The sequence below is a fragment of the Pogona vitticeps genome, chromosome 2 (assembly GCF_051106095.1).
Source record: "Pogona vitticeps strain Pit_001003342236 chromosome 2, PviZW2.1, whole genome shotgun sequence".
Lineage (NCBI taxonomy): Eukaryota > Metazoa > Chordata > Lepidosauria > Squamata > Agamidae > Pogona > Pogona vitticeps.
Genome location: NC_135784.1, coordinates 14852688 through 14875319, shown reverse-complemented (window position 1 = coordinate 14875319; position 22632 = coordinate 14852688). Strand labels below are relative to the sequence as shown.

General features: G+C 42.9%; 1 protein-coding gene across 2 annotated transcripts in view; it reads right to left on the bottom strand.

Annotated features, from left to right (window-relative positions):
• The window catches only part of LOC144587408 (uncharacterized), a 36995-nt gene extending 14773 nt beyond the window's left edge, over nt 1–22222 (bottom strand). Inside the window, exons 1-2 of one of the 2 annotated variants that reach the window (XM_078387986.1) lie at nt 21114–22222; nt 6372–8361 (exon numbers count right to left, since the gene is read on the bottom strand). In XM_078387986.1, coding sequence (XP_078244112.1) covers nt 7088–8361; nt 21114–21891 — 2052 coding nt within the window. In that variant the 5' untranslated portion in view covers nt 21892–22222 and the 3' untranslated portion in view covers nt 6372–7087. Of the gene's footprint in view, nt 1–6371; nt 9842–21113 lie in introns of those variants that run through there. The other variant, XM_078387985.1, reaches the window with a different exon arrangement.
• Between the last annotated feature and the right edge of the window lie 410 nt (nt 22223–22632).

Genomic DNA, 22632 nt, shown 5'->3' with positions numbered 1-22632 from the left:
CTGAAAAACTTTGGATAGATGCTCATAACATTGTACAGGAGGCAGCAACAAAAACCATCCCAGAGAAGGGAAACAAAATGCATAGAAATTAATAGAAAAGAAAAAACCAGAGATCTGCTCAGGAAAATTGGAGATATTAAAGGAACATTTTGTGCAAAGATGAACATGATAAAAGGACAAAAATGGTAGGGACCTAACAGAAGCAGAAGACATTAAGAATAGGTGGCAATAATACACAAAGGAATTATACCAGAACGATTTGGATATCCCAGACAACCCAGATAGTGTGGTTGCTGACCTTGAGCCAGACATCCTGCAGAGTGAAATCAAGTGGGCCTCAAAAAGCTTGCCAAAAACAAGGCCAGTGGAGGTGATGGCATTCCAATTGAACAATTTAAACTCTTAAAACTCTTAAAAGATGATGCTGTAAAGGTGCTACATTCAATATGCCAGCAAGTTTGGAAAACCCAAACTTAATGTTGGGAAAGTGCGAAGGCAAGAGGAAAAGGGGACGACCGAAGATGAGATGGCTGGACAGTGTCATCGAAGCTACCAACATGAATTTGACCAAACTCTGGGAGGCAGTGGAAGACAGGAGGGCCTGGCGTGCTCTGGTCCATGGGGTCCAGAAGAGTCGGACACAACTAAATAACTAGGCAAAAACAACAACAATAGTGTTCTTTCAATTTTTCTATGATCCACTTTGGGAATGCCAAGATGTATCCCTGCAGCTGCCTTACGATTAGAGACTGGTCTAACGTCACTAGAATGCAGTGCTTGGCTCTTTGCTTTTAGACATTGGAACAAGGTAAAATACATGCTGATCCCTCCCTAGGATATCTTAACCTTCTACAGAAAGAGGTCCATAACAACTCATGGCCTAAAGCTTTTCCAGCCAAACTGCATCTATTAGGGCTCTCTTTGGACTTTCTTTATTCCCAGGAATCCAAGGCAGCCAACTCTACCTTAGAAAATGGCTCGCAAAAGGTGCTCCATCTTGCACCCTGGCCTAAAGTATAATTTCTCCCAAAGGGCTAGGTATTTAGAGAACAACCTTTTGCACAGACTTTCCATGTCAGCTCCTGCATCATAATGGCCACCTTTTAGACAGACTGCCCATGTCAGCTCCTGCATCATAATGGCCACCTTTTAGACAGACTGCCCATGTCAGCTCCTGCATCATAATGGCCACATTTTAGACAGACTGCCCATGTCAGCTCCTGCATCATAAGGGCTACCCTTAGGACAACAAAAACCATCCCAAAGAAAAGGAAATGCAAGAGAGCAAAGTGGCTGCAAATAGCAGAGAAGGGAAACAAAATGCAAGGGAGATAGGGAAAGTTACAGAAAATTGAATGCACACTTCCAAAGAACAGTAAGGAGAGACAAGAGGGCCTTCTTAAATGAACAATGCAAAGATATAGAGGATCCTTGGGACAGAAACAGAAGGCAAGAATGACAGATCTTCTGTGAATATTTGGATCTTAGAAGAGTAGTGGGGTAATGGACTTCAACTTAAAGAGATGAAATATAAGGGCAAAAAAAAAAATCCTTGGGATTATTCTCTTTTTTTGCATCTTTTTGTCTAACATGATCCTTTTTTTAATATTTAATTTTTTATAACATATAAAAACATATTCCCATTGTCATTCATCATGTTCACTAGTTATACATCAAATTGTTCATATCATATCATGTCTCATTTGTCTCTATAACTTATTTCTTGGCTCTAGCCACTCATACATTTTATTCCAGTTTTAATAATATTCCGAATCCTCTTTCCCTTTAATTGTCATTGTCAGTCTAGCCATTTCTGGACAATCTAAGATTTTTTGTACAATTATTTCTTCTAACGGAGATTTCTCATTTTTCCAGTGTTGAGCCCATACTATTCTAGCCGCCATCAAAATAGGTAATATAATATAGCTGTCTTGTTTGTTAATGTTCTCTGTCATTATTCCCAATAAAGACAACTCTGGTTTGAGTTCTATATTCAGCTTTGTTATTTTTTTTTATCCAAGGGTATATTTTAAGCCCATATTTTTTTGCTTTTTCACAAGTCCACCATACATAACATGTAGTATGTTCCCTCCAGCACTTATTGGAAACATTTGGGAACATATTTGCTATTCTAGTCGGTGCTAAATGCCATCTGTAAAACATTTTGTATAAATGTTCTTTATATGCAGTTGCTAAGGTTAATTTACAATTATCCTTTGCCACTTTTCTAGCTGAATTGTGTGACCAAAGTTTTTAGCTCAATGTATCATTGTTTCCATTTTCACTTGTTCATCTTCCATTTTCACTTCTAAGAGGAATTTGTTGTTGTTGTTGTTTAGTCGTGTCCGACTCTTCGTGACCCCATGGACTAGAGCACACCAGGCCCCCCTGTCTTCCACTGCCTCCCAGAGTTTGGTCAAATTCATTTTGGTAGCTTCGATGACATTGTCCAATCACGACGACACTGTCCAACCATAAGAGGAATGGATAGATATTCTTAATTAGCTTATAGTCTGTAGGGAGTACTATTTTATCAAATTGTGGCTGTTCCTTGTAGAAATCTTGTGTTCTAGAGTCCTCTTCATATATTGATTGAATTTGCAATAAAGGTAACCATGATAGTATCAGTCCTTGGTTTGCTAGTTCTTCCTTGGGTTTGAGATTTATTTCTGGATCTAATATTTCATTACATATCATTATTTTCTCAAAGTTGATTAGTGGATTCTGACTTTGGGCGACCGTTTCCAGGGTTTTCCAGGTACACCCGACTCGGAAGTGGTTTCCCCTTGTTTTCTTCCTGGGGAGCCCTGGGACAACGGGGCAGCTGGCCCAAGGCCACCCAGGCCGGCTCTTCTCTCCTCGGAGGCCCAGTGGGGGAACTGAAAAAAAGAGAGAGAGAGATTTATAAAAACAAACAAAAACAATGAAGAAGAAAACACAAGGACAGGCAAAATTGAAAACTTCTCACACCAGGGATTTCGAAGCAACCGAGGCGCACATGGAGCTAAAGAGATATTTTATATTCAAAAAAACCTCCAATCATTTTAGAGTGGCGAAAGAGGGTTAAAAAGCTGAGGGATAGAAGAGATCGGAAACCTCCGATTCACAGGCTTGCCAGAAGTCGAAGGTGACTTCACGGCCCACAACAAAAACAGCATTCGATACGTAGTTCTCAAAATAACAAAACCCATTTTAAAAAATAGACAGAAACTCTCACCAGACGCTATAGAGTGGAAACAACAACAGGCGACATTGAAAAGTTCCGCACTAAGTTTTTATATCAGCAAGCAAGGTGCACCTACTAGCAAAAGAGATCTTTTCTATTCCAAACAACTCCACCAAAGGTTATAGTGGGAAAAGACTGTTTTAGCAAATGGTAACAGAAGCAGGGGTAAAAGAAGCAGAAAGGCAGAGTCTGTTCTGCACAGGAAAGGAAGGACAAGGGAACACTTCCCTTAAGGGTGTTTTTTTTTGCAGCATTTCAAACACACCAATTTTTGCAGCTGAAAAAAAGAAAGACAGCACAGCGCCAGTCACCAAGTGTGAGCCCAAGCTGCCCTGCTTGCTCTTTCTCCCATTTCTGGACAATCAATCCAAGCTGTTGTGCTCTGGAGACTCTAAAATGTGCCAAAACAAATGAGCAGGAATGTGAGAATTAATATTTGTTGTGATGATTTCAGATCGCTTGTTTATAGACTTTTGTTGTTGTTTAGTCGTTTAGTTGTGTCTGACTCTTCGTGACCCCGTAGACCAGAGCACGCCAGGCCCTCCTGCCTTCCACTGTCTCCCGGAGGTGGGTCAAATTCATGTTGGTTGCCTCGATGACACTGTCCAACCATCTCGTCCTGTGTCGTCCCCTTCTCCTCTTGCCTTCATACTTTCCCAAAATCAGGGTCTTTTCCAAGGAGTCTTCTCATGAGATGGCCAAAGTGTTGGAGCCTCAGCTTCAGGAGCTGTCCTTCCAGTGAGCACTCAGGGTTGATTTCCTTCAGAATGGATAGGTTTGTTTTCCTTGCAGTCCAGGGGACTCTCAAGAATCGGCAGTCAGCCTTCTTTATGGTCCAGTTCTCACTTCCATACATCGCTACAGGAAAAACCATAGCTTTGACTAATCGGACCTTTGTCGGCAAGATGATGTCTCTGCTTTTTAAGATGCTGACTAGGTTTGTCATCGCTTAACTCCCAAGAAGCAGGCGTCTTTTAATTTCGTGGCTGCTGTCACCATCTGCGGTGATCATGGAGCTCAAGAAAGTAATATCTGTCACTGCCTCCATAACCCCCCCCTCTTCTATTTGCCAGGAAGTGATGACTAAGTTTATAGACTTAGCTGACTTTTAATAGCTTACACTTGACATGCTCTTCCCCTTTGACTGCCTTTATTCTGTATTACCAATATTCGTAATCCACCTTGAACACTACATGTACTATAAGTGAGGGTTATAAGTGTAACATGTAATAATGGTTGCAATAAATTTGTTAGGCAGTTATTTATTTACTAATGTGTTTATTTCATTTATCACCTGCCTTCCTCCTTGGAAGGACCAAGAGTAGCTTACAAATATGTTTTAAAAAGGAGGGTGCAACAATAAAGGACAATGAATTACAATACCTGAACACTATAAAATAATTCTTCAGGCTAAAGCACATCTGTAATTGATACAGTTTAAAACCATTTGAAAATGGGCAAATTTAATTCAGGTGATTATCATGTCTACTATTGTGTGCAAGAGTCCCGTAGAAGAAATGGAGTAGCCGTCATGGTCAACGAAAGAGTGGGAAAAGCTGTACTAGGATACAATCTCAAAAATGATAGAACGATTTCAAAAGGAATCCAAGGCAGACCTTTCAACATCACAGCAATCCATGTTTATGCACCAACCACGGATGCTGAAGAGGCTGAAATTGACCTATTCTATGGAGACTTACAGCACCTTCTAGAACTGACACCAAAGAAATACGTTCTTCTCATTATAAGGGACAGGAATGCTAAAGTAGGGAGTCAAGAAATAAAAGGAACAACAGGTAAGTTTGGCCTTGGAGTTCAAAATGAAGCAGGGCAAAGGCTAATACAGTGGGGTCTCTACCTAAGAACGTCTCTACTTAAGAATAATCCAACTTAAGAACAGTTCCATTTGCTAAATTTTGCTTCTACTTGAGAACAGAAATCCAAGATAAGAACAGGAAAAAAAAAACTTTCCTGCTCTTTTTTTAACCTTAGGTCATCTTAGGTTAAGAAAAATTCTCCCCCTAGTGGTAGAGTACATATTAACCAGCTTTGCATTACTTCCTATGGGAACTAATGCTTCAATGTACGAACGCACCTCTACATAACAACAACAAAAAAAAAAAAACAGCCAGAACGGATTAATTGGTTTTCAGTCCATTCCTATGGGAAATTTTGCTTCGACTTAAGAATGTTTCAACTTAAGAACACCATTCCAAAACCGATTAAGTTCTTAAGTAGAGGTTCCACTGTAGTTTCTATGGACAGAAAAGAGCAGATACGGATTAAATGGTTTTCAATGCATTCCTGTGGGAAATGCAGATTCAACATAAGAACTTTTCAACTTGAGAACCACCTTCCAATACGGATTAAGTTCTTAAGTAGAGACCCCACTGTAAGAGTTTTGTCAAGAGAAAAAGCTGATCATCACAAACACTCTTTTCCAACAGCACAAGAGGCGACTCCACACATGGACATCACCAGATGGGCAATACCGAATTCAGATTGATTATATTCTCTGCAGCCAAAGATGGAGAATCTCTATACAGTTAGCAAAAACAAGACCTGGAGCTGATTGTGGCTCTGATTGTAAGGGTTTGGCTCTAGGCTCCTGGAGATTTTTGTTGTTTAGAAACAACAGAAATATTTATTCGCGTGTTTAAAAAATAACCAGTGTCCAGAACTTGATTCCATCATCTTTCTCCTTCCGACAACAGTCTTGAAGGGGCTTCCAATCTTCCTCCAGGAATGGGTTTCTCTCACCAGAGTTCCAGGGACCCGGCCAATCCATAAAGACGTTGGGGTTATATATAATCTCTCCCGCTTCACCTTCCAACAAGGGCACGGTCTCATCATCCCGGCCGTCACCCCACGCGAGACATCCTTCTGATGTGGGAGCCTTCCAGTGTCCTCCCTGAACCCCTTCCTTCTCATCTCGTTTACTCTCCATTCCAGCCTCTCTCTCTCCTTTCTCTTTCTGATGAGGACACAGGAGGTCTTCTTCTGTTGTTCCCAGACTTTGGAACTCCCTGCCACTGGGGGCCAGACTGTCCCCATCTTTTCTGCCCTTCCACAAGCAGGTGAATATATTTCTCTTCAGGCAGGCTTTCCCTTGGTGATTGGTTGCCTGAGGGGTTTTTTTAATGGATGGGTATGCTTTTCTGCTTTTGAATGTGTTTTTAATATTGCTTTTACCATTTCTTCGATCCTTTTTATTCTTTGTATACTTTTTTTTACAGCTTCAAATGTTGTCTTTTAATAATACAAGCTATCTTGGGTCCTTTTAAAGAAGGTGGGGTAAAAATATTTTAAATAAATAAATAAAATTAGATCAATTCCAGCCGTGAGGTATGATGACTATAGTAGATAATAATTCTCCTGTCAAAGGAGCAGGACTCTATAGCGGTTCAAAATGTTCTATAAAAATCACGTCACATATCATCACCATTATGTCAAAACTGTAGAGCTGGAAAGGACCCTATGGATCGAGTCCAGCCTGTCAGGAAGGCACAGTGAGGGATCGATCTCCACTGAGCTGAACACCTTAACACAAGAAAAGAAAAAGGTAACATTCCTTCCCTTGGATGAGATATTTGTCAAATGTACAATGCTGATATGAAATAGATTTGTTCTTGATAGATATATTCTATTTTAATTTCCTTGAGCTTGTCACAGTGAGTTAACGATGGCAACTCAAAAAGACAGAATCACAACAAATTAATGAAATGGATTTAAAAGATTTATTAATTGACAAACACACCAACTTCACATCGTGGTTCTTTCTGAATTGCCCTCAGCAAGATCCAGACTATGAGGAATGGCTTTATTACTCTGGCTCTTACTCTGGATGCAGCTGAATCTGCACTAAAAGCATTTATACGGTTTGTCTCCCGTGTGAGTTTTCTGATGTGAAGACAGGTTGGAGCTCCGAGAGAAACTTTTTCCACATTCAAAACATTTATACGGCTTGTCACCTGTGTGAGTTTTCTGATGTGAAGACAGGTGGGAGCTCCGAGAGAAACTTTTTCCACATTCAAAACATTTATACGGTTTGTCACCTGTGTGAGTTTTCTGATGTGAAGACAGGTGGGAGCTCCGATAGAAACTTTTTCCACACTCAAAACATTTATACGGCTTGTCACCTGTGTGAATTTTCTGATGTGAAGACAGGTGGGAGCTCCAAGAGAAACTTTTTCCACATTCAAAACATTTATACGGCTTGTCACCTGTGTGAGTTTTCTGATGTGAAGACAGGTGGGAGCTCCGAGAGAAACTTTTTCCACATTCAAAACATTTATACGGCTTGTCACCTGTGTGAGTTTTCTGATGTGAAGACAGGTTGGAGCTCCAAGAGAAACTTTTTCCACATTCAAAACATTTATACGGCTTGTCACCTGTGTGAGTTTTCTGATGTGAAGACAGGTGGGAGCTCCGAGAGAAACTTTTTCCACACTCAAAACATTTATACGGTTTGTCTCCCGTGTGGATTCGTTGGTGGGAAGTGAGGCATATCCTCTGTCTGAAGCTCTTTTCACACTCCAGGCATTTAAATGGCTTCTCCCCAGTGTGGATTCGTTGGTGGGAAGTGAGGTCTATCCTCTGTCTGAAGCTCTTTTCACACTCCAGGCATTCATAAGGCTTCTCCCCAGTGTGGATTCGTTGGTGGGAAATGAGGTCTATCCTCCGTCTGAAGCTCTTTCCACACTCCAGGCATTTATAGGGTTTCTCTTCAGCGTGCAACATCAAATGCCTTTTCAGGTCCCCGCTCCCGGAGAAACACTTGCTACACTGTGGGCATTCATACGGCTTCTCTCCAGTGTGGAACCTTTTATGATAAATGAGGCCATTGCTGTGAGTGAAACACTTCCCACACACATTACATTTATACGGTTTCTCTCCCGTGTGGGTCCGCTGATGAGAAGCAAGGTTTCCCTTCACGTTGAATCTCTTCCCGCACTCCAAACATTCGTAGGGTTTCTCCCCTGTGTGAATGGTCATGTGATTCTTGAGACGGGCTTTATCACAAAAGCCCTTGGAGCAGTACGAACACTTGAAGGGTTTCTCCCCTGTGTGGACCCTCAGATGACGCTTCAAGTGAGATTTCTTGCTGTAGGTCTTCCCACACTCTAGGCATTTAATATTTTCCTTTGCTTGGTTTCTTTCTGCTTGGACTGGGACAGTGGGCACATCCCCAGCCTCCGGATCAGAGGACTCTTCCCTCCTCTTTTGCCCCTCTCTTGTTTCGCTTCGTTGTTGTTTTCTGCTTCGAGAGTAAAGTTCTTTCACTGGCCCTCTACAGGGTTCCTCCTCATACTCCTGTCTTCTCTGATCTCCTGTTGAAATCATGGCAATGAGGTGAGTCAGAGAGGGAAGCTCTAATCAGCAGACAAAATGTACTGATTTGAACTGCTGACACACAGACAACTAAATGTGGCAGGTGAAAACAAATACAGGATGGCGCACATCTGGAACAAATTCTGAACGGCATTAACCACCAGTTGATGTGACACAGCATGTGAGACTGGGATCACAAAGACCTGATTGCAATTAGGGATGAGCCGTTTGGATTTTGTGGACTGCAAATCCCATCATTCTCCACCGCGGGAATTCCCTCATTACAGACACTGTAATTTTGGCTCGCCTGGGAGAAAAGGCTAAGCTAGAAGGCTTCATGACTCAGCATAGACCAAGCTCTGCCTAGCTTCCTGTTCAGAAAGGAAGTTCTCACCTAGTACTGGGTCAGTTTCCTTTCTGAACAGAAACCATGGACACAACGAGGCTACACCAAGCCACTGAGAATTCCAGCTTAGGCCTTGTGTCCCAGGTGAGCCAAATTTAGTCGGTCAGATCCTGACGACCAGGGTCAGAGCCACAACCTAAAGAAAACAGCTCCGTTGAAGAAACATCTTTAACCAGCAAAAGCAAAGAACAGAACCCAAACTGGCCCGTGACACAAAAGGTCAGGAAATTCACACTTCTGTCTGATTTTCACAGTCGTGTCACACATGGAGTATGGGAGCTGTTGCGAAATAATATCTGAGCAACCCTATCCCTGCCAACGTCTGTGTGCATATGACTGCACAGAGATATTGGTGAAATCAACCCTGAGTGCTGACTGGAAGGACAGATCCTGAAGCTGAGGCTCTAATACTTTGGCCATCTCATGAGAAGAAAAGACTCCCTGGAAAAGACCTTGATGTTGGGAAAGTGTGAAGGCAAGAGGAGAAGGGGATGACAGAGGACGAGATGGTTGGACAATGTCATCGAAGCCACCAATATGAATTTGACCCAACTCCGGGAGGCAGTGGAAGATAGGAGGGCCGGGCGTTCTCTGGTCCATGGGGTCACAAAGAGTCACCCTCCCATGATGACCTAGGAAGTTACAGGAGATGTAACTCTGCACCATCCTGTTAACTAAATCCTGTAACTATTAGTGGATTTTATTTTAGCATCACCAGCCCTCTTTGAGCTGACTTTTCTAAAAGCTTGAAAGCTTTCAGAGCTGAATTCATTTCTTAGCTTAACCCCCACCAGGAGTTAGCAGGAAAATTCTGCTAGGGTATATTTCTCCTAAATTCCCACTCTTGGCATAGGGCCTCATTTTACCCTATCCTATCCTGGGATCTCTGGCCAAGATTGCCGTTTTAATGCATTGCTTTATCACAGTTACTATTTAATGAGACTGTTCTTATATTTCATCAAGTTATCTCTAGCTTATCTGATCTCCAAAATGCCATGTTCTCAACTTGTCTTGCTTAGGTCCCGCAAACTCAAGCCTGTGGCTTCCTCTAGGGAGTCAATCCATCATGTATTTCCTGTTTTCCTGCTATTTTCCACCTTTCTCAGCATTATAGTATTTTCCAAAGAATTCTGCCTTCTCATGATGTGCCCAAAGTAGGACAGTACAGTGGTGCCTCGCTTAAAGAGCGCACTGTTTAACGATGAATCCGCATAGCGATGTCGCTTTTGTGATCGCAAAAGCGATGTTTAGATAGGGAAAAACCCGCATTGCGATGATCGGTAAGCATGTCGCTTACCGATCTTCACATTGCGATGTTTTTACAACAGCTGATCGGCGGTTCCAAAATGGCCGGCGAGTGCCCAAAATGGCTGCCGCTACTGTTTTCGCGGCCTGCCCTCGCTTACCGAAGGCGCGAAAATGTCGGCGCTATGGAGGAACTTCGCTGAATGGTGAGTTTGGGCCCCACAGGAACGCATTAAACTACGTTTAATGCGTTCCTATGGGGTTTTTCCATGCGTTTAGCGATGTTTTTGCATAGCGACGATTAATTCGGAATGGATTAACGTCGCTATGCGGGGCACCACTGTATCAGCTTTTCACTTCTAAGATGATGATTAAATGTTTTTCTAACTAGGGTAACCACTTTCCTCTAAAAAGTTCCCTAACTTCTTTGAGATTAGAAAAACAGAATGCTGGCTGTTCAAACCCAGGAAGAATCATCTCGTAAATAATAAACCTTCTCACTTAAATATTTTCTGTCGAAAAAAGGATAAATGGGATCTTTACCTAAAGAGGCTACATTTGCATGAATCTCCGCCATAACTTCCTCATGCAAAGCTCTTTGGTCCGGATTCAGCAACGCCCACTCCTCCTCGGTAAAACATACAGTCACCTCGTCCAAGATTACTGGATTCTAAAAGAGAAGAAAATACTTTTTTCCCCTTTCGATGCTAAAATGGTTCTTCCACGCATGGTAGGAAATCATTAATATATGGAGACTGGTCTTTTGCCTTGCAGGATCCCACAAAAGGCTTTTCCAGGGCGTTTCCAGTGTGTGCCACTTTTTTTAAAAAAAAATGAACATATTTTATTTATGAAGGCCATAAACAGTGCAATTAAGAGGCAGATCACGTTAGCCAACAGAAGGGGTCAGAGCTTTAGGGCCAAAACCCTATTCTGGGTGTTCTCGGACAGAAAAGTAGCAGGTGGGGAAAAAAACATTAAATAAATCAGATTTTCATTTTTGTCTCCTTGACCACCTACTTGCCAAACGTTATTTCTGGGCCTAACTGTTTAATTAGTTATTTGTTCAATAACGGAGGCTACCCAGGTCCAGAATTACTGGCCACTGAGTGGATCTAATGGTCGGGAACTGTCAGACAATACATGTATTCCTCATTCTCTACACCATGACCAGGAGCAAGGTGGGGCCTCTTTATTCTCATTTACTGTTTTCTGATTTTTAATATTGTGTTTAATATTATACTGGGTCCTTTTTTGGGAGAAGGGCAAGGTAATAATTTTAATCAATAAAAATACTATTTGTTTTTGTTTGGTTTATTTACATGCTACCTTTCTCCCCCCTTAGGAGTTCCAAGGTGACTCGCAACAACTAAAATACACAGTACTAATAACGCCATACCATGCCTCTTGGAAGCCTACAGAATATATTTCAAAAAATTTAAATATGTGTAGCTGTCTGTTTATCATGAATAATATTCACTGGTCTCTTTTGACAGAGCCTATTTACGGAAATGACTCTCCTGCTACCTCTGGGATCCTAACCACCTTGCTTTTATCTGCTCGTCCCGGGCAACTAAAATAAGAACTGCTGGATAGCTCTGTGGTTTAGATCCCTGCCTGTGGAGCCAGAGGTTGGGAGTTCAATTCCCCCACTGGGCCTGCTTGACAGGGGCTGGAATGGATGATCTCTAGCGTCCCTTTCCAGCTTTGCAGCTCAAAGGTTATTATTATGACTCGGAAGGACATGCTTGCCCTCCCGGTTTGCAGGTGGGATTCCCACAGGTTACGGATGCAAAGAATCAAAGGGAAAGAGGCAGACACTTTCAAGCCATGGGCGACTTCATCCTTGACTTCATCTTTCCTGACCTCAAAAGCCACTCCGATTCCATTCTCCACAGCAGGTGATCTAGTTGTACACGTTCCTCGCACAGCTTCACCACCTGCAAGGGGGGGAAAGTTTGTGGGAGAATATATTTTATTCTTTATATCAGGTATATGCATAGTACAGCCTGTACGTGACACCCCTAGACCATTTCTGAACCCAGCCTCCTCCAGACCCCTAAAACTGGAGCTTTGTTGGGAGTTTTTGCAACCTCGCATGATGCCTGTCGCTTGTTTGGCCGAGAGGGACTTTTCTGGACTTGGGTGCCCATCAATTTATCCAGCACCAACCAATCATTCTTTCCCATCTCAAAATTCAAAGACAGCCCCGCCTCTCTGCTGATCATTCTAGTTCCCTCTCTTTTGACTGTTGGAAGCCTTTTGTGTTGCATGTTGTCTTGCTGTTGATCTGTTTGTGCCTGCCGGTATTGAAATGTTTTTGTTCTTTCTCCTAAAAAAAATGTCTCAGAGTGAGCTGTTAAGATCTTCAGGGCCAGGGAAGGAGAAAGGGGTGGACAATTTGGAGAACTTGTCGCTATTCTGCTGTGAGCTGGAGGACAAAAAAGACAGAGGAAAAGGGAGAGTGAGCCATCCCCTCCCACGTCTAACGAGGAGGACAGTAACAGTGGTGTAGAAAAGATGACAGGAGAAGGCCTAGAGATAAGAGGAAAAGGGGAGGATCCTAAGAAGGAGGAGAGAAGGGTGGAGGTGTTCCCAACATGGACATCGGAGGAGAGAGGGAAGTCTAGGGAAACAAGGAAGGTAGTTTTGGGGGAAGAAGAGAAGGAAGAGGAAGGAGAACCTGAATCTTTAAAATACTCGCCCGGTCAAGAGAGTTTCGGACCATCTCCCCACTGAGGAAGGAAGATTCCCATGACAGTTTGTCCCTTTTATGGACAGAGTTACCAATAGACGTTGGCTATGTTGGCCCTGCAGAAGTTGTTGCTGACAAATCCGTTAATGCTGTTAAGCAAATTTCTATTCCAAAGAACTCGACCCTTCCATTTCCCCCCCCCCCGTCCAAAATCAAGGAAATGTCATACCCTAGTGACGAACCCTGTCACATCCGCTCTGTGGGTCTCTGTACTTCTACTGCATCACACAAAGGAATTTGACCAGAAATTCAAAACTTTACAAGAATGCTGGTGAAAATAATTTGAGCAACTGCTCTTCAAAGCCTCCAGGTGTAGGGATTTGCCTTACAAAATTTCTACAACGTATTACATGTGCACGTACACACACAAAATAATTCCTTTTGAAAGCCAGAATAAAAATTCTAGCCACTTTGGGAAGAAGAAGAAGGTGGACTTTGAAACTCATGGATGGCCCTGTGCAGCAAAAATTGAGCCCGGAGGTAACAGACGTTGCTCACCCCTGCTGTACATAGATGTTATATTTCAATTATTCAAGAGAATTATGCTCCTCAAAAGAGTTTCCTTAAACTGTTGTGCTACACAAAGCTTTACTTTACTAAAACCCAGTCTGTGTCTAAAATATAGAAAATTATACCCATTTTCCTCCCCATCTCCGCACACACGGGGAAATAGTATTACTACATAAGAGCCTAAGAGGAGCCCTGCTGGATGAGGCCAAGGGCCCATCTCGGTCCAGCTTCCTGGATCTCTCAGTAGCCCCCACCAGAGGCCTCTGGGAGCACATGAAACAACCGGATACCTATCTCCTGATCACCCTTCCCTGCATCTGGAATTTGGAAGACCTTCCTTTTAAGCCTGGAGATTGTACATACCCATCATCACCACTTGTCACCTGCGATGGACTTTTCCTCCAGGAATCTGTCCAACCCCCTTTTCAAGGCATCTAGGCCAGATGCCATCACCCCATCTCTTGGCAAGGAGTTCCACAGACTAACCACCCTCTGGGTCAATAAATATCTTCTTTTGTCTGTCCTCACTCTCTCAACACTTCACTGGAGTGGAGGTCCCCTGGTTCTGGTATGGCCTGAGAGGGAAAAGAGCTTCCCTCTATCCACTTTATCCGCCCTCTGCAGAATTTGATACCTCTCCATCACGTTCCCCCCCAGGCGCCTTTCCTCTAGACTCAAGAGCCCCACACGCTGTAGCCTTTCCTCCTCAGGGAGGTGCCCCAGCTCAGTCATCATTTGAGTCGCTCTCTTCTGCACCTTTTCCACCTATACGCTTTTGCCCCTTTCTCTAAAGCTTATAGGTTTTAGAGATATTCAGTGATATCCAATGTAGTGTAATTAAGAGAGGGACAGACTGGGACTCCAGAGTCCTGCATTCGAATTCCCACTCAGGCGTGTAAACTCACTGAGGGTGTGGAACCGGTAAAACCACTCCTTAGATATCTCACTTACCTGGAAAGCCCTATTTGCGTCCTTATACGCGGGTTCTGACTTGAAGGCACAGAACACCAACGAAACAGAAGCAATCCTTCAGCAATCCTTACCCAGTGAAGTATCACCTTCATCCTCCTCCAGGTGGTCATTTCGAAAGAGCAGCTCCTGTTTAGCACCTGACAGATCTCCTTCTGTCCTGGAGGTATTCTTAGCCACTTCCGACTGCTCCAGCAGGTAGACAGAGGATTGGAGAAGAAATGGAACAAGACAAGGCAAAGTTTTGGGGTTATGCCTTCCTTCGTGAAAACTTAGCAGAAAAAGTGGCTAGTGCAAATTCAAGTCCCTGGGAAATCAGATCTTTGGGATAATGACCTCCAGGCTGATTTAGCAGAAAAGCTGGCCATTCCAAGCCCCTTGGAATGAGAGCTTTAAAAAAAAGAGGAGGACTACAAATCCCAATATCCCCTTGTAAGCACGGCCAGGGGCTGATTTATGGGAGATGTTGGGCCTTCACAGCCCTTGGAAAAGATAAACAAACCCCTAGAACCCACCAACCACCAACCAGGGTCACCGGCCAGGGGCTGATGGGATTTGTGGCCACAAGGAAACTGTTTTTCTGAACCGGGCATGGCATTCCTAGGACGAATCGTACATCTCACCTGCTTTTTCTCCTCCGCCTGGCTCAGGAGGAAGCCTTCGGCCAGGGCCACCGTCTGGGAACTGGTCTCTGCTTTGCATTCCCTCACCCAGCTGGACATCTCCGGGGGAAGGATGGCCAGGAACTGCTCCAGGACCACCAGGTCCAGAATCTGAGCCTTCGTGTGTTGCTCCGGCTTCAGCCATTCACGGCAAAGATGATGGAGGCGACTGGAGACTTCTCGGGGCCCCGTAGCCTCCTGGCAATCGAATTCTCTGAAGCACCGGCACCATACGTCAGAGCTCAAGACTTCTCCGTTCAGGGTCTTCGGCGGCGTCCTTGCCTGGAATGCCCTAATATCGTCGGCCTTTTCCATACGAATACCTTTTCCTGCTCCGCAAGCAGCTGATTCTGGCTTTCCCACCTCTAGTCTGTACAATAAATCAGCCTGCAGGAAGGAATCAAAAATCTTTCTTTCTCAAAGCAAAGATTATAGCAAGGCTATGCAAAGCTAAAACAACCCAGGAGGGAGTAGCAGATGGGCGAGACCGGAGTTCGAATCCACACTCAGGCATGGAGATTCATGCAGGGGGTAGGAATTGGTGAAACCACTCCTTAAATATTAACAAAACAATATTACGGTCATCTTTGCAGACACCCTCGGCCTGATCGGATCATATTGCAGATACCCTGGACTGCCAAAAAAGTTGAGTCAAGTGGGTCCATAATCCAAGTAGTCCAGAACACATAGAAAGCTATCTAGCATTTTTTTTTCTTTACTGCATTGAATGCAGACAATTTATACCAGCTGTTATTCAAGTTTTTAAGCTCAAGATTTTGCCCCAACTGTTATATGGTATACCAACGTGGATCCCAGGATTTCTCACAAGTATAGAGAGTGTTCCCCTTCATGGATTGCTGACGGAAATCAAATTGATTACCGTATATTCTCCGCAGCCAAAGATGGAGAAGCTCTATACAGTCAGCAAAAACAAGACCTTTGGCTGATTGTGCTTCTGATCATCAGCTTCTCATAGCAAATTTCAAGCTTAAACTGAAGAGAGTAGGAAAAACCACTGGGCTAGTCAGGTATAATCAAAACCAAATCCCTTATGAATACATAGTGGAAGTGAAGAACAGATTTAAGGAAGTAGATTCGGTGGACAGAGTGCCTGAAGAACTTGGGATAGAGTCTTGTAACACTGTACAGGAGGCAGCAACAAAAACCATCCCAAAGAAAAGGAACTGCAAGAAAGCAAAGTGGCTGTCCAACGAGGCCTTACAAATAGCAGAGAAGAGAAGGGAAACAAAATGCAAGGGAGATAGAGAAAGTTACAGAAAATGGAATGCAGACTTCCAAAGAATAGCAAGGATAGACAAGAGGGCCTTCTTAAATGAACAATGCAACGAAATAGAAGAAAATAATAGAAAAGGAAAAACTAGAGATCTGTTCAGGAAAATCGGAGATATTAAAGGAACATTTTGTGCAAAAATGAACATGATAAAGGACAAAAATGGTAGGGACCCAACAGAAGCAGAAGACATCAAGAAGAGGTGGCAATAATATACAAGAAAGATTTGGATATCCCGGATAACCCAGATAGTGCGGTTGTTGACCTTGAGCCAGACATTCTGGAGAGTGAAGTCAAGTGGGCCTTTAAAAGCTTGTCTAACAACAAGGCCAGTGGAGGTGATGGCATTCCAGTTGAACTATTTAAAATCTGTAAAGGAGCTACATTCAATATGCCAGCAAGTTTGGAAAACTCAACAGTGGCCAGAGGACTGGAAAAGATCAGTCTACATCCCAATCCCAAAGAAGGGAACTGCCAAAGAATGCTCCAACTACCGTACAATTGCACTCATTTCATACGCTATCAAAGTAATGCTCAAAATCCTACAAGGCAGGCTTCAGCAGTATGTGAACCGAGAACTCCCAGATGTAGAAGCTGGATTTCGAAGGGGTGGAGGAACTAGAGACCAAATTGATAACATGTGTTGGATTATGGAGAAAGCCAGAGAGTTCCAGAAAAACATCTTCTTCTGCTTCATTGACAATGCAAAAGCTTTTGACTGTGTGGACCACACCAAACTATGGTAAGTCATTAAAAAAATGGGAGTGCCTGACCACCTTATCTACCTCCTGAGAAATCTATACGTGGCACAGGAAGCAACAATTAGAACTGGATATGGAACAACTGATTGGTTCAAAATTGGGAAAGGAGTACAACAAGGCTGTATATTGTCCCCCTGCTTATTTAACTTATATGCAGAATACATCATGCGAAAGGCCGTACTGGAAGAATACCAAGCTGGAATTAAGATTGCCGGAAGAAATATCATCAACCTCCAATATGCAGATGATACCATTCTGATGGCAGAATGTGAGGAGGAATTAAGGAACCTTGTAATGAGGGTGAAAGAGGAAAGTGCAAAAAATGGTCTGAAGCTCAACATCAAAAAAACTAAGATCATGGCCACTGGTCCCATCCTGGCAAATAGAAGGGGAAGATATGGAGGCAGAGACAGATTTCACTTTCTTGGGCTCCATGATCACTGCAGGTGGTGAGAGCAGCCACGAAATAAAAAGACAACTGCTCCTTGGGAGGAAAGCAATGACAAACCTTGAAAGCATCTTACAAAGCAGAGACATCTCCTTGCCAACAAAAGTCCAAATAGTCAAAGCTATGGTTTTTCCAGTAGTGAGGTATGGAAGTGAGAGCTGGACGATAAAGAAAGCTGACCGCCGAAGAATTGATGCTTTTGAATTGTGGTGCTATAGGAGGCTCTTGAGAGTCCCCTGGACCGCAAGGAGAACAAACCTATCCATTCTAAAGGAAATCAACCCTGAGTGCTCACTGGAAGGACAGATCCTAAAGCTGAGACTCCAATACTTTGGCCATCTGATGAGAAGAGAAGACTCCCTGGAAAAGACCCTGATGTTGGGAAAGTGTGAAGGCAAGAGGAGAAGGGGATGACAGAGGATGAGATGGTTGGACAGTGTCATCCAAGCTACCAAAATGAATTTGACCAAACTCTGGGAGGCAGTGGAAGACAGGAGGGCCTGGCGTCTTCTCTCCATGGGGTCACGAAGAGTCGGACACGACTAAACGACTAGACAACAACAACAACAATAGTGTTCTTTCAATTTTTCTAAGATCCATTTTGGGAATGCCAAGATGTTTCCTTGCAGCTGCCTTACGATTAGAGACGGGTCTAACGTCACTAGAATGCAGTGCTTGGCTCTTTGCTTTTAGACATTGGAACAAGGTAAAATACATGCTGATCCCTCCCTGGGATATCTTAACCTTCTACAGAAAGAGGTCCATAACAACTCACGGCCTAAAGCTTTTCCAGCCAAACTGGCTCTCTTTGGACTTTCTTTATTCCCAGGAATCCAAGGCAGCCAACTCTACCTTCGAAAATGGCTCGCAAAATATGCTCCATCTTGCACCCTGGCCTAAAGTATAATTTCTCAGAAGGGTCTAGGTATTTAGAGAACAACCTTTTGCACAGACTTCCCATGTCAGCTCCTGCATCATAATGGCCACCTTTAAGACAGACTGCCCATGTCAGCTCCTGCATCATAATGGCCACCTTTAAGACAGACTGCCCATGTCAGATCCTGCATCATAATGGCTACCTTTAGGACTGACTGCCCATGTCAGCTCCTGCATCATAAGGGCTACCCTTAGGACAACAAAAACCATCCCAAACAAAAGGAAATGCAAGAGAGCAAAGTGGCTGTAAATAGCAGAGAAGGGAAATAAAATGCAAAGGAGATAGGGAAAGTTACAGAAAATTGAATGCACACTTCCAAAGAACAGTAAGGAGAGACAAGAGGGCCTTCTTAAATGAACAATGCAAAGATATAGATGATCCTTGGGACAGAAACAGAAGGCAAGAATGACAGATCTTCTGTGAATATTTGGATCTTAGAAGAGTAGTGGGGTAATGGACTTCAACTTAAAGAGTTGAAATATAAGGGCAAAAAAAAAAAATCCTTGGGATTATTCTCTTTTTTTGCATCTTTTTGTCTAACATGATCCTTTTTTTAATATTTAATTTTTTATAACATATAAAAACATATTCCCATTGTCATTCGTCATGTTCACTAGTTATACATCAAATTGTTCATATCATGTCTCATTTGTCTCTATAACTTATTTCTTGGCTCTAGCCACTCATACATTTTATTCCAGTTTTGATAATATTCCGAATCCTCTTTCCCTTTAATTGTCATTGTCAGTCTAGCCATTTCTGGACAATCTAAGATTTTTTGTACAATTATTTCTTCTAACGGAGATTTCTCATTTTTCCAGTGTTGAGCCCATACTATTCTAGCCGCCATCAAAATAGGTAATATAATATAGCTGTCTTGTTTGTTAATGTTCTCTGTCATTATTCCCAATAAAGACAACTCTGGTTTGAGTTCTATATTCAGCTTTGTTTTTTTTTTTTATCCAAGGGTATATTTTAAGCCCATATTTTTTTTCCTTTTTCACAAGTCCACCATACATAACATGTAGTATGTTCACTCCAGCACTTATTGGAAACATTTGGGAACATATTTGCTATTCTAGTCGGTGCTAAATGCCATCTGTAAAACATTTTGTATAAATGTTCTTTATATGCAGTTGCTAAGGTTAATTTACAATTATCCTTTGCCACTTTTCTAGCTGAATTGTGTGTCCAAAGTTTTTAGCTCAATGTATCATTGTTTCCATTTTCACTTGTTCATCTTCCATTTTCACTTCTAAGAGGAATTTGCTGTTGTTGTTGTTTAGTCGTGTCCGACTCTTCGTGACCCCATGGACCAGAGCACGCCAGGCCCTCCTGTCTTCCACTGCCTCCCAGAGTTTGGTCAAATTCATCTTGGTAGCTTCGACGACACTGTCCAACCATAAGAGGAATGTATAGATATTCTTAATTAGCTTATATTCTGTAGGGTGTAATATTTTATCAAATTGTGGCTGTTCCTTGTAGAAATCTTGTGTTTTAGAGTCCTCTTTATATATTGATTGAATTTGCAATAAAGGTAATCAGTCCTTGGTTTGCTAGTTCTTCCTTGGATTTGAGATTTATTTCTGGATCTAATATTTCATTATATGTCATTATTTTCTCAAAGTTGATAAGTGGATTCTGACTTTGGGCGACCGTTTCCAGGGTTTTCCAGGTAGACCCGACTCGGAAGTGGTTTCCCCTTGTTTTCTTCCTGGGGAGCCCTGGGACAACGGGGCAGCTGGCCCAAGGCCACCCAGGCCGGCTCTTCTCTCCTCGGAGGCCCAGTGGGGGAACTGAACCCCCAACGTCTGGCTCTGTAGCCAGAGACCTGAAGCACTGAGCTATCCAGTGGCTGAGGGATGTAAAAAAAAAAGAGATTTATAAAAACAAACAAAAACAATTAAGAAGAAAACACAAGGACAGGCAAAATTGAAAACTTCCCACACCAGGGGATTTCGAAGCAACCGATGCGCTCATGGAGCTAAAGAGATTATTTATATTCAAAAAAACCTCCAATCATTTTAAAGTGGTGAAAGAGGGTTAAAAAGCTGAGGGACAGAATAATTCTCCTGTCAAAGGAACAGGACTCTATAGCGGTTCAAAATGTTCTAGAAAAATGACGTCACATATCATCACCATTATGTCAGAACTGTAGAGCTGGAAAGGACCCTATGGATCAGGTCCAGCCTGTCAGGAAGGCACAGTGGGGGATCGATCTCCACTGAGCTGAACACCTTAACACAAGAAAAGAAAAAGGTAACATTCCTTCCCTTGGATGATATATTTGTCAAATGTACAATGCTGATATGAAATAGATTTGTTGTTGATAGATATATTCTATTTTAATTTCCTTGAGCTTGTCACAGTGAGTTAACGATGGCAACTCAAAAAGACAGAATCACAACAAATTAATGAAATGGATTTAAAAGATTTATTAATTGACAAACACACCAACTTCACATCGTGGTTCCTTCTGAATTGCCCTAACCAAGATCCAGGCTATGAGGAATGGCTTTATTACTCTGGCTCTTACTCTGGATGCAGCTGAATCTGCACTAAAAGCATTTATACGGCTTGTCGCCTGTGTGAATTTTCTGATGGGAAGACAGGTGGGAGCTCCGAGAGAAACTTTTTCCACACTCAAAACATTTATACGGTTTGTCTCCCGTGTGGATTCGTTGGTGGGAAGTAAGGTTTATCCTCCGTCTGAAGCTATTATCACACTCTAGGCATTTATAGGGTTTCTCTTCAGCGTGCAACATCAAATGCCTTTTCAGGTTCCCACGGAAGCACTTGCTACACTGTGGGCATTCATATGGCTTCCTCCCAGTGTGGATTCGTTGGTGGGAAGTGAGGTGTGTCCTCTGTCTGAAGCTCTTTCCACACTCCAAGCATTTAAATGGCTTCTCCCCAGTGTGGATTCGTTGGTGGGAAGTGAGGCATATCCTCTGTCTGAAGCTCTTTCCACACTCCAAGCATTTAAATGGCTTCTCCCCATTGTGGATTCGTTGGTGGGAAGTGAGGTGTATCCTCTGTCTGAAGCTCTTTCCACACTCCAGGCATTTATAGGGTTTCTCTTCAGCGTGCAACATCAAATGCCTTTTCAGGTCCCCGCTCCCGGAGAAACACTTGCTACACTGTGGGCATTCATACGGCTTCTCTCCAGTGTGGAACCTTTTATGATAAACGAGGCTATAACGGTGAGTGAAACACTTCCCACACACATTACATTTATACGGTTTCTCTCCCGTGTGGGTCCGCTGATGAGAAGCAAGGTTTCTCTTCATGTTGAATCTCTTCCCGCACTCCAAACATTCGTACGGTTTCTCCCCTGTGTGAATGGTCATGTGCTCCTTAAGACGGGCTTTATCACGAAAGGCCTTGGAGCAGTACGAACACTTGAAGGGTTTCTCCCCTGTGTGGACCCACAGATGACGCTTCAAGTGAGATATCTTGCTGTAGGTCTTCCCACACTCTAGGCATTTAATATTTTCCTTTGCTCGGTTTCTTTCTGCTTGGACTGGGACAGTGGGCACATCCCCAGCCTCCGGATCAGAGGACTCTTCCCTCCTCTTTTGCCCCTCTCTTGTTTCGCTTCGTTGTTGTTTTCTGCTTCGAGAGTGAAGTTCTTCCACTGGCCCTCTACAGGGTTCCTCCTCATACTCCTGTCTTCTCTGATCTCCTGTTGAAGTCACGGCAATGAGGTGAGTCAGATATGGAAGCTCTAATCAGCAGACAAAATGTGCTGATTCGAAACTGCTGACACACAGACAACTAAATGTGGCAGGTGAAAACAAATACAGTGGTGCCTCGCATAACGTTTGCTTCGCTTAACGTTTTTTTCGCTTAACGTTTATTTTTTCAGAGTCAGATTGTGCTTCATATAACGTTTTTCCCTATGGGCGATTTTCACATAGCGATTTTGGGACCATGCTTCGCTTAATGTTTTTTGTTTTAGGTCCCCTGCTTCACTTAACGATGTTCATTTTTTCAATTACAAAAGTGTCTTAACATGTTGAAAAACGGTTTTAAATGCTTGGAATCGTTAGTGCACCTTATAAAATGTGTGCATACTTAATTTGGCATTG